General features: G+C 37.2%; 1 protein-coding gene across 1 annotated transcript in view; it reads left to right on the top strand.

The window, feature by feature from the left end:
• Nucleotides 1–12,202, top strand: part of ANOS1 (anosmin 1) — a gene marked incomplete at both ends in the record, with an annotated part of 145,799 nt that extends 133,597 nt beyond the window's left edge. The window contains 5 exons of the mRNA XM_082305051.1: nucleotides 4,616–4,710; nucleotides 6,944–7,115; nucleotides 8,355–8,575; nucleotides 11,304–11,445; nucleotides 12,144–12,202. Of these exons, the coding sequence (XP_082161177.1) occupies nucleotides 4,616–4,710; nucleotides 6,944–7,115; nucleotides 8,355–8,575; nucleotides 11,304–11,445; nucleotides 12,144–12,202 (689 nt within the window). The remainder of the gene's footprint in view (nucleotides 1–4,615; nucleotides 4,711–6,943; nucleotides 7,116–8,354; nucleotides 8,576–11,303; nucleotides 11,446–12,143) is intronic.
• Between the last annotated feature and the right edge of the window lie 279 nt (nucleotides 12,203–12,481).

Below are 12,481 nucleotides of genomic sequence, written 5' to 3'. Positions count from 1 at the left end.
ACCAGAAATTCCAGCTAGGAAAAGTTGCAGAGTTACTTGGCATTGTGTTGGGTGATCTTTCTGAATGGCTCTCAAGCTTCAAATTCTGTGGGGAAATGATGAGATTTAGCAAATGTAGAATGTAGGCCTAGGGTATTCCTGTTAATTGTTGTGCAGCCATGACCTGGGATATGTTGCAGTACTTTAAGCAAAACTTTTCAATCTAAGATGCTTAAATTGTGCATATGAACATGAACTTTTCAAAGTGGCAAACAGGTGTATTTGGCATTGGCATTAATGGGATATTGAGCTGCTTTTACAGCTTAAAGTTACAGAATAAATGTGCATTTCCTCCCCCAAAATATATGAAATATATTTATTTATTTTAATTGAAATGGAACTAAAGAGTTTAGGTTGGGGAAGGGGAGAAAGAAGAAAAATCTGATGAAGAACATCTTCATAAACGTAATTGACAGAGAGAGCGCTTTGTGGAGATACTCATGTAGAGTTAAAGGCTGTTTTGGGTGAAACATAGGAGGGAGGGAATCAAAACAGACATCTTTTCAACATGCTTTAGAGCATCCCCTGATCAATATATTTCTAGTTAGAGATTTAAGATTCCTGTCCAACAAAGTTGGCTGCATACCCTTGTTCAGTAAAACAGCTAAGCGTATGTGGATTTTAAGAACATGCTCCTGTGATGTCTGTATAGGAATGTTTTCTTAAGGTTAGGAACTCATTTTATACTTCAGAAAATTTACTTTAAAAATCATAGGTAAAATAATTACCATTAGCTATTAGTTTATTTGGGAGGATTAGTTTTGTGCAACTGTCTGAAACATCAAGAAATCTTTAGCTTGAGCAGCTGAAGGTCATGTTCATGACAGTAACTTTACAGGGATTTTTAAAGCAAATTTCTAGTTTCCTTTTTATTTTTTTTTCTTCTTAAAGAAGCTTGTTGAATTGTTTGAATAAGTTGTCTGCTGTAACAGTCCTTTAAGGAGTTCTGACTTAAATGATTATTATGTTGACTAATTTCACAAGCTTAGAGCTGCTCAAATGAGGGCTAGCACTTAGCATGTCCTTCAAGTTCAGTGTTTCTATAGAAATATTTTGAGTTTTGGGAAAGATGAATGCTTGCTGTTTGTGCAAGCATCAGTGTTTTTAGTGTTAAATGGTATGCTTTCTAACCATGAGAACAATGAGGTTATAAAGTTTTATAAAGACAATTCGAAGTACAGAATCAAGAAAACTCCAAACTATTAAGAAGCAAATTGATATTATACAAAAAAGGCTTTATAATGTGACTTATGAAATATCAGGGAACCAGACTGAAGGAGTCTGGCAGTTTCTTTTCAGTTTTATGTACCTATTCTAGAAGGGATAGCAGAGCTTTCTGATAAAACTGGCCAAAATCAGTCCCATTAGATGCTGGATATTCTCTTAATACTAACTACTCAAATGACTTTTCGGAAAAAGATGTGGCTGTGGGTTACAATATATTAACTTCAGCTGGGTTTAATTCAGAACCATTAGCTTTGGTGGTAGTGGCTGACATTCAGCTAGACTGCAGCTTGGATCCCTTGTCCAGTACCTACCACTGAGTTTGTAATGGACAGCTGAAAACAAAAATCTAAATAAAATTATAGTAGTAATCTCACTAGGAGAGTGTATATTGCTGAAAGGAAGGCTGGGAGAAGCTTTTCTTTTGCATGCGCTGTAAGCACAAAATCAGATGTATAATGTTGCATAAAAACAAAACTCTAGAGCCATGAGCTTTATGAGAAACTTTATAAAACAAATGCATATTTTAATCATTTTTTGAAGTCTCTTATGTGGCTTTTTAGATCATTCCACACATCTTGTCTCCTTTTGCTTTTAAAAAATTTAAAGATAATTTCTAAACCAATCTTAATATGCATACTTCATGCATGCACATACACTTGGAGTTTTTCATGGTTCTAGCTTTCTTTAATCACAAAATGTCCCACCTTTCCCGATTCTTTAAAAAGTTTCTGTCTCAAGTAGGAGCTACTTCCCTGTTATATTTCAGTTTTGCAACCCAAATTACTCAGGCTTTAGACCCCAACAGGATAGATTTTTTAAAAGGAGAAAATTGTTTTTATTGTTGTCAATTGTTTTTACATTCTTCTTTTTAACAAAAAGCAATTAGCACGCTTATGTTCAAATCTTTTAGATAACAGCAATCACAAATGTGGAGACGAGAATTGAAGAAGTTTTAGTCTTGAAAATAAAAGTTTAGGGAAGTCAAAAAGGCCTGTTCTAATGAAAAGTTTTGGATGAAATTAGCTGGTGCTGTCCTGATGCATTCTAGTTTATAGCAATTGATGTACTTTTATATATGTATGCAAAAACCTTTTTGAAATAACTTTAATTACAGACTTACTAAAAAGAAAGAAAAGCCTGTCTCTTCAATGTAGGTTGTTATCAGAATACCAGATGTGAGCACTGTTAAATATAAGATTCATTTGTCCATTTTGTTTAAATAAAAAAATATGAAATTATGTTTATTAAAAACCTTCATCCTACATTTACAGTCCAAGTTGATAGGAAGTGAAATAACAATTTTTTTTAACCTCTTCCTGATTTTCTAGCTCAGATAGAGAGGTTATCAGAAACCACAGCTGTTTACGAATGGGTTACGAAGGGTTTGCTAACGCAGGAGAGGAGAAGTAGGAAGGAAGAAAAGAACTGCTGAGAGCAGCAGCTCACATAAGGAATGGAGATGGAGCTACAATAAAATCTAAACAGAATTCTACTGTGCCAGGAGCTAGAAATACCAAATATCTTGGGTTGTAACCTGTGTAATTACATTTCTGAACAGAGACTTAATAAAACTCTACACTGATATATCTGGATGTTGAGCTGTTGTAAGCTCTTGATGCTTGGGATTTATCTTTCCCCAGTTGCCCATGTACCGATATTCAGTGATCTACCTGAGGTATGTGTCTTATCCAGTTCTTGATGGCTGGATAATGTCAAGGCTTAATTGGCTTGGATAATCTCTACTAAAGAGAGAGTGTTGTATTTATGGATTGCAAGTGAAAGTTGTTATAAGTGAAAATAGCCAATATGTAGCTTTACAAAGAGCAGTCCACCTTAATCCAATTAGTTTAAAATAATAAATTGTGATTATCAGATAATATACAATCAATAACAGATTCACTGTGGTTAATTGGCACAGAGTGTACATCATTACTATAGCATGATTAATATAGCAGCACAAAGTTTTCAGTCCCAAGAAGCTAGGTGTTTTGTTTGTTTGTCCCAGGGGAGGGGCGCAAGCAGGTGATGGGCAATAACTGAGTGAACTGCAAGAGACGAAATCAGATTAAACCTTCTTACAAATGTACTGTGAGTTTGTGTCTTTATCCAACAGGCACATCAAGTGGGAAAGCCCAGCAATTACGAGGCAAGTGGAAGCACATCCGTTTCTTTCTTTATTTTTAAATGAAAGGGAACAATCACAAGGCAGAAAGTTATTTCTTTATAGATTTCTTTTTGAAAAAAAAAATGTTGGGTTTCCAAAGAAATCACACAAATAATTAGCATACATGTTGTTATTAAGATAGCTGCTGCAAAAATCTATTTCAAGGAGCTTCTAATCAGCCTTTTTACCAGAATATCATTTGAGCTAGTTTCAGACACTACTTCTTTTCTCTTTAGTTTACAGTCCTTCTCTTCTGCATCCAAATTGCTCATAGCAGTCTGATGTCAGATCAGCCCTTAAGGCATGAAAGATACTTGTTTTCCCTCCTGAAACCCACAATCAGGCACTTGGCATTAGTGCTATACCCAGCTAATTAATAATGGCAGACATAATTTTGCATCCCCTGTATAAAGATAGAGGAGAACTAAATCCAGAAAAATGACAGGATGTATGTGCACTACCTGCTGAGTTTTTCTTCGTTTGTCTAATTCTTTATTCCCCTTTGTTTTGCTTCCGTATGCAATTAGTATTAGACAAGAATCTAGAAGAGCTGGAAATTGGTTGAAAGCTTATACTATTGAGACTGCAGCAAGCTTTGTCATTGATTTAAACGGGAGCAAACTCAAGCCTTTAGTATTACTCCTAAGAGTCAAGACTAGAATTTTATTTGGACAGATACTGAACAGGTCTTATGATATATTCTGAAAGGAGAAAGCTCAGGGATTTACAGACATTTTCACATGTCTTCAGGCACAGATTTCTCAAGCAGTGCCAGGCAGAAGTATTGCAATGCTCTGACAATATAAACAGTCACAGGCAGTTGACACAAAGTCATTTCCATCATTTGCAAGATGTTTAGAATTAACAGTATTAAGATTTTTTTTTTAATGCTCAATTTAAATGCTTGATTTTTTAAAAAATGTAAGCAGCATATGCTTACATATCTGAAAATGCCAATTTACTATTTTTAAAGTTATCATCTCCATTAGCTGATATAAGGTTTAAATTACGTATGCGTATAATATTTTCTCCATTCTATTGAAGGATGCTTAGGAACAAGTGAGGAACTACCAGTTCTAAAATACTTAAAACTCCTTCTATTTTTATCCAGAGAAGCCAAAAAAGTTGCAATGGTCAAAGCATAATTATAATATATGTCTTTTCCTCTCTTTTTATATCATTTAGATATCAGCATGAATCAATTCCAAGTCCACTGGTTACTGGAGTCCTGTGCACAAAATGACACCAAAGGACTTGGGAAAGGAACTGAGCTGACTTATGTAAGTCTCCACTCAGCCTTCTGCTTGACTCTGAATAGCTTCTAAGCAGCAAGAGAAAGGATGTTTCTGTAACATAACACAGTATGCTTTATACCATGTTTCATAGATAAGTAAGAATGTTTCTTGTTTATGGTCCTCTTCGGCAAAAGATAAAAATGATGTATCTATCTGGACTGTTTTGGGGTTAGGTTTTTTGGTTTTTGTTTGTTTGTTTTTTTTTTTTAAATCCACACTAGGCTAAAATAGTTTCGTTTTTTTTTTTTGCCAATGTTATTCAGAAAACAAGAGCAGGCAAACAAACTTCTTAGCTAAGTACTTATATATTTCTACAGCAAATAGAACACAGGCCTTTATCTATAATTAGTACTGTAGGACTCTAGCACAGGGCATGTATTGAACAGTAATAATAGTAATTAATAAACTAGGTTTTCTTTTAGACATGCAGGTGGGTTTCACAACCCTGAGGAGAATAATAGAATAAGAAAAAAGGACCGTAGGTGAAAAATACTAGACATTAAATCTGGAAGTCGGACAGATATCAGATAAGGAGAAAAGCTCTATGTAAGTACATGTCAGCCCAAACATATATTGCAGTGGCAGTTCTTCGTACTCAATTTGTTGGCAATCTACTGTCATCTGTCTCTATAACACATTATTTGAACAACACCGTAATGTGATTGGTGCATCACAATTGATTTAGTGGGTTGTGGAGAATGGAAGAAATCACAATTCAGCTTTCCTTCTTGTCCTGACCTATACTACTGGATTAATTCACTGGAGTTAATGGCATGTAAAAGTAGAGTAAATCAAAAGTCATCATTTCTCATACAGAAGGCTGTTAGCTTGTAAGATTTACTGCTTCATGGGGTCAGCAAAGAAAATATTAGAGGTGGATTAAAAAATGATTGTGACATAATGTTATGATCAGTCCCAATATTTCAAGTTATGCACATTGAAGACAGGGGAAAGTTAACATTAAAGAAGTTTATTTCCACTAGAGGTCAGGAAAGACTCTTTGTACATCTGCCCAAATGCATTGTGGGATTAGTTCAGTTATTTCCTCTCAATCATCTTACGGTAATTGGTCCAATCTACTTTGGGAAACTCTGTGTTTCTTTTGAGGAAGAAAATAATTAAAAGCAAACAGAAGAAGGTTGATGCTACAAAAGGTTTGGTATCAGATATGATAGGTCAAGGTAGATAAAGGCCTTACATTTCCAGTGTTGAGCATTTAGGCCCTGTCACAATAAATAAAAATAGTCCTGTCACAATTTTAAGCAGGAGTCAAGCCTATTGGAGCACTCTCAGCAAGTGGAAGGTGGGGAGTCAAGTCTATTCTCAGCCCAATCTCTATGTTCCGTTGAAAATGACCTTCCAAGTGAAGGTTAGACTAATCCAGTTTGGGATTAGGAAAAAGAGGGAGTTATGCAGAAAAACGCTGGAAATTAGTGATTCTGAAAGGAAATAAAGATCTACAAGGCAGTGAAAGACTTTTGACCTTAGCCAGTAAGTTATTATTGGACATTTTCCCAGGGGAAAAAAAAAAAAAAGAACAACAAACTTTTTCTCATATATGTTTTGTGCTAAAGCTTTCAGGCTGTGCTTTTCAAAAGTACTTCAGACAACAGGAAGAATTTAGCAGGATACTTACATTTTCTGTAGTTTTCTTCTCCAGACATTGTCTTTAAACAGAATTGTGCTTTGTAGTTCAGCTGCGGAGCTTTTCTTCCTGATAAGAAGGTAGAAGTAGTTAATGTACTAAAGCTGAAAAAAATGGATCTATACTGCCATGCTGGACTTTGAATGCGCTTTTAAAAAGTTAAATGTAGGTGAAGCCTGTCATTTACAGCAGCTTAACTCAGCTTTCTTACATTTATTTAATTCAATTATCATTTACATCCTCACATTGCTACCCCCTTTGCCATCATGTCAGAGAGACTGTTCTAAATGTTAGAAGCCATTTGCTTTGATGCAGTGTGGTGAAGGAACGCCGTAGAATTGAAGGACATATTCAAATACCATGCTAATATATTTTACTATTGAAAATAATCAGAACATGGGCAACGTTTGCTTTGTTCTCTGAGTAAAAGCCATGTTGGCATGTGTTAAGCATATCAAGAAAATATTTTATTGGAGAAAAATTTTCATCTTCTGCCAACCTTATTTTTCAATTTCTATTTTTTTTTTTCTGGAGGTCTATTTGCACCATGCGATCTTTTTGTTTTTCTTCTAGGAAAACTACATGATTCTGAAGGACCTGTCATTTTCATGCAGATATAAAGTAACTGTTTTGCCTGCAAAATCTAAAGGTCGTTTTAACACTGAGAGTATTTTCTTTGTTACCCCACCTTGTTCTGCATTTAAAGAAAAAAACCACAAGCACATTAACTGTCCTGCTGAAGGAGGTAAGGCATGATCTGGAGAAGCAGCCAAATAGTTTCAAATGAATTTATAATCACAAAAGAAAGTCTTTAAAAGCAATTCTGAAATGGAAAATGAAAGATTCAAAACAAATAAAAATATGACTAATGCTTATGTGAAAAATCAACTAAAATAAAGAGCAGTATAGATTTTGGCTACTGCATTGCTGTTTTGTCAATTAGGTGATAATTTTAGTGGACTGTTTATAGACATATAATGACATTTGTTATTACACGGTTTTTATTTTTATAAGGAGGATTCATTATAATGACAGATGATAACTGTAAACATAATTATGCTGGCATGACCCATTTTTTGAATGTTTTGCTACTGATGCAGGTTGCTTTTTCAGTTTGATTTTGTTTAGGTTAATTCTGCTCTCTAATAACAAATAAAGGCACTCATATGTTTTATGGTGTTGCCACGATGGTAGGTATAGCTAGAGGGTTATGCAACATTGCAGAATAATGGAGATGTTGACTGGTACAGACCTCTGGGGTCAGCTAGTCCAGCTGTCCGCTTGAGGCAGGGCTGTTATCAGCACTAGGTCAGATCAGCCATGGCTTTGCACAGTCAAGTCTGGAAACCTCTCTCCTCAGCTAGAGCGTGGCCCTCTCACTTTGAGTCCCTACTGTCCCCAAGAGTACTCCCGTGCTTCGTGAGTCACCTCAGAGTCCTGCTGCCCACCATTGCCATTTCCTGACCACCTCTCCTGACAGTTTCCAACATTACAACCTTATTCCTGGGCAACTGCAACTCGGGCATATATTTCCTCTAATCAGAGTGCCCCTATTAACTTGTACTACAGTTTTAGAGTATGAATTTTACTTTTTGCCTGCATCATGGAGTTCTGTGCCATCCTGTGGGTTTTCTTGTGGTCCCAAAATTGAAAACCAGAGCTCAGGTATTCTGAAATACAGAGGAGCAGCAGGATGGTTGCCTGTGAATGAGGCACTTATGCCTTTACATGTCATAAGCTTTCTTTTCTGTCACCTGCAGCTGACAGGATTTGATTTGAAGTTTAAATTTGGCACAAAATGCCAATGGAATATTTCAAACATAGGCTTTTGGTTAACACTGAAATGCAATGGCAGAAAGCTGGCATGATCCTGGGTAAAACCAGAAAGAGAGCTCTGTCCGACCTTGATTTGTGGAACGAAATGAACATTAATGAATGTTATCTCTCAAAGTTTAGCTTATCTTTTTGCTTTCCAAATTTATAGTGCCAGTTCTACACAAAGTGTTGGCCAAACCCGAGAATCTATCTGCGTCTTTCATTGTCCAGGAAGGTAACATCACTGGTCATTTTTCCTGGAAGATATCTAAGGCAGACCTTCACCAGCCCATGACAGGGTTTCAAGTCACTTGGGCAGAAGTAACCACAGAAAGCCGGCAGAACAGCTTACCCAACAGCATTATTTCGCAGTCGCAGATACTGCCAGCAGTAAGTTGTTTGTTACTTTCCTTTGCTAGCAGCTACATAAATATGTGTGTATGTGGCCTATTTTTAATGTTTAGTGGTGATGCAGATGCCACACATAACGTTCCCTGGCTCTACAGGCAAGTTGGAGCAGGAAGTGCTTAATTTTTCCTCCTTGCTGGAGAAACAAAGCACAACTACTCTTCTTGATGACACATCAAACATTTTAATGTTCACAGTTGTCAAATTAGCAATCATTGTCTGAGAAATGCCTGAAGGGAGGAAAAGATCATCTGTGTGGCAATAGATAGTTTTTATTTTCTTTTGATGATCAGGCTGTTCAACTTGGCTGTTACTATAGTTTTACTAATTATTTGGTGTCCAAGCCGATGGATTTAAGAGAATTTTCTCTTTCTTTGAGTCACTCATTGCTCTAAGAAAAATAAAAATCATTTCCCCCTCTGCCAATATGCACCATTGTCTGACAGACAAATAATTTGAAGGAGAACTAGATTTCACTGTTTATTGAAAGTGTGAGAAATTACAATTTCAATTCTTTCCCCTATTTGCTTTAAGATGGCCTTTGCTATTTCAGTTCCTCCTCTGGCAGAGGCAGGTGAAGAGCACTTCATTCAGACTCTGTTGCCAGATCCACCAAAGTCAACAAAAGGGCTTAAGCGTCTGGCCTTGATCCAAAGTCAGCTAACAGTGTTGGGAGTCTTTCCATTCACTTCAGGGAAGTGGATCAAGACAATTGTGTCTAGAGCAGAGCTGGCTGAAAATCTTTTCACAACATTCGTTTCATCAAAGAATGTGTAAAATGTTTTGTTGGACACATCTTGCATTCAACGTGTTTTCCACAAATCCAAGGCAAGGTTCTCACCATTCTGTCTTAATTCCTAGCAGACTGCCCTAAGGGTAGGGCACCAGCGTTTCAAAGCCTGTTGTTGTGGGGGAGAGCAACAAAGTTGACTGCGGATGTTCTAAAACTATGGGGCAAGCTACCACGCAGTGGGCAGAGCTGTTTTGTTACAATTTAGTACAGACTTGGGTGTGATCCGCACCAATTCACTCAAGGCTCGACCCACAGTCCTAGAGTGGAAGCATGGTGCAGATACAGCCTTGATCTCTTCAGCAAGCCACGTTGCAAGATTACCTGAAGTGGTTACTCAGTCACAGACCTTTGGCTGCAAACAGCCACTTTAGCACAATGAAAAGCAAAGTTTCAGACCATGAGATGTTACTTTTCATTTCAGTTTTCATCTTTTTTTTCAGGAGCAGACGTATGTTTTATTCAGAATTTCTATTCCTTTTTTTAAGATTTTGGTCCAGTTAGGTCTGAAATATATATAAATTTTTATTTAAAACACTCCTTTGCATTGTGTTATGCTTTAATTTTTTATCTTTGTTTTCCTCTGTTTTCACTACTATAGAGCCTGCAGATTCGTTTTATTTAATTATCTATCACTATATGTATCTCTCTGACTATTTATGGCAACTGGTTAAGAAAACTCTGGTTTGAGCTGAAATAGCATCTCCTACCTCTCAGAAACCACCAGAATGTGTAGGGTATTTTATGGTGAGGCTCATTCACTCATTCTTGTTGGTGGTCTCTGACTGATAAAAATTTAATATTTACACAATGGGGGCTGAAACCCACAGGTCCCAACAGCTGGAAGAGCACCTGAATGGGCAGAGTGAGTGTATGAGTGCAATGTATACACTTCTCTCTCTCTCTCCTACCTGTTCAGTATGTTATACGACCTGGAATAGCTTCAGCAAGGTGTATTAAGAGCAGCTCCATCTCAGAATATGCGCTAATTTGGAAGTAAAACTACATGTTTCCCCCCACATTTTCTCTCTCTCCTTTCCCCTTTGTTGTCTGCTCTGGCAGTAACAGAAAATTATCAGTTACTCCCACAGCCCACTTAGGTCCCCCCGCATGGCACTGGGTGCAGTGCTAGCCGGAGAAACTTGCCCTGCAAATTCCTGACTGGCCCAGCTTGACTGGCCACAGGAGCACACAGTGACCGCACTGTCCCCATCCCAGGACTGGTCCTTTTTAGCTTGGAATAAGGTGAATCAGGACTTTTGATTCTTTAACAGTCTTCAGACTTTAATCAGATGTATTTGCATTTGGGAGCATTTGTAAACTTACTCTGAAGTTATTTTGCACAGGTGTAAGTGACCACACAAGCTATGGAGCAGTGAAAATTGAGGCCATCATGCCAAAACTGGGATTAAGAACAGAAGGGCAGATTCTCATGGTGTAACTGGGACAAATATGCTGAAATCTGTGTAGCCACACTTATTTTCACTAGCTGCAGTACGGGGCCAGACCTGTGAATTGCCATGAATTAATTTACCAATTAGTGGAATCCAAAATAAAAACAAGTTTATATAATGAACATGTTTGTTAAAAAGAATGATTAGGAAGTTAAAATTCTATTGTTTTTAGTGATGAGCACGTTATCCATTTTCAAGAACACCAAGGAACAACTTGGACCTCTTACACATGAAACCATAACATTATGGTAAAAAAGTATGCTCAAAAGCAATGGCAAGAAAAAATTCAAAACAAACCCTCTCAAAAAGTGATGCATAAGTTAAATCTTTTTAACAGAATTTTAAGAAAATAATTTATGGATGCTGAGAGTGACAGAACCTGTTTAAACCACTGCTTTGTGTGAGTAGATCAACTATATTTTATTTTTAAATGCTCTGAAAATTAATGTGATTTATTTATTTTTAGGATCATTATGTACTTACCGTGCCCAATCTGAGGCCATCGATGCTGTACCGCTTGGAAGTTCAAGTGCTAACGACTGGTGGGGAAGGGCCAGCTACGATAAAATCATTCCGAACACCTGACCTTCCTCCATTTTCACCCCACAGTAAGTAGTACCCCGTTTTGACATGTGGTTACATGTTACAGAACTTCAGTCCTCCACATGTAAGCAATTAGCTCGAGCCTTAGAGTCTTTATTGGTTCCAGTAACATTCCATGAATTTAAGATGCGTAAAAATATTGGTTTTTTCCCCCCGTAACTGTCCATCAGTAATGATGGAAGCAAATGCCGTCTTTCTCTCAATCAGTTTCTGTGGTCTGACATTTGCCATTCATTCCACCACAGCTCTTTGGCTTATGCCTATAGCACTTGGGATTCAAAGATGGTCTGTCCTCCAAGTACTACTTAGGCCTGGGATTGCTTAGCTTTCAAGATTAGATTTTTCTGGGTGCATTCAGTCCAGCATGGCTAGAGCCTGATCATATTTCTAAAGCAGTGCAGACTTCTTAATGGCTGTTCCCAGCATTTTATAAATTTCTGAAAAGTACAGCTCAATGTTCCAAAGCTCAACAAAAAAAATATAATGAATTAGGCCAAGATTCATCTGCTTGAATCCTTTTGTCCTTTCATAGTCACTAAAGTTGTCTGGACTGAACATGCACATGGTTGTTGGCACAGGCAGTTCACTTACAAGCTGAAGGATTGCAAGCTGAAGACCTCACAAAGACTTTTTAGTATGGATAAACGATGGTGTTGCATATTCAGGGTCTGATACGTGCATATTTTCCTATTCTTTTGTTTAGGACCTCATCTGAAGCAACACCATCCACATCACTACAAGCCACCCCCAGAGAAATATTAGATTGTTTCAGATGATTATACAAATAACTGAGAGAAAAACTGAGCTCCCAAATGGAGGCTAGGAAAAGGCACATCTGTAGGAGCAATGAACCCAGTTTTCCAGCAGAAGTTACCATCCTGTACGATCTGTATCTACTTCTCTGTAGTTTAGCCATGACAAATTGTATTTGCACCAAGGCCAGGATGAAACATACAGCAAGTATCATTTCAGTATTGCCACTATTCAACAAACTGAAGATCGCATCCAACTCAACACCTGTGAGAAAATCAAAAGTGTGCT

The sequence above is a fragment of the Platalea leucorodia genome, assembly GCF_965183815.1.
Source record: "Platalea leucorodia genome assembly, chromosome: 2".
Lineage (NCBI taxonomy): Eukaryota > Metazoa > Chordata > Aves > Pelecaniformes > Threskiornithidae > Platalea > Platalea leucorodia.
The sequence above is the reverse complement of the archived record's forward strand: the minus strand, read 5'-3'. Positions and strand labels throughout refer to the sequence as shown.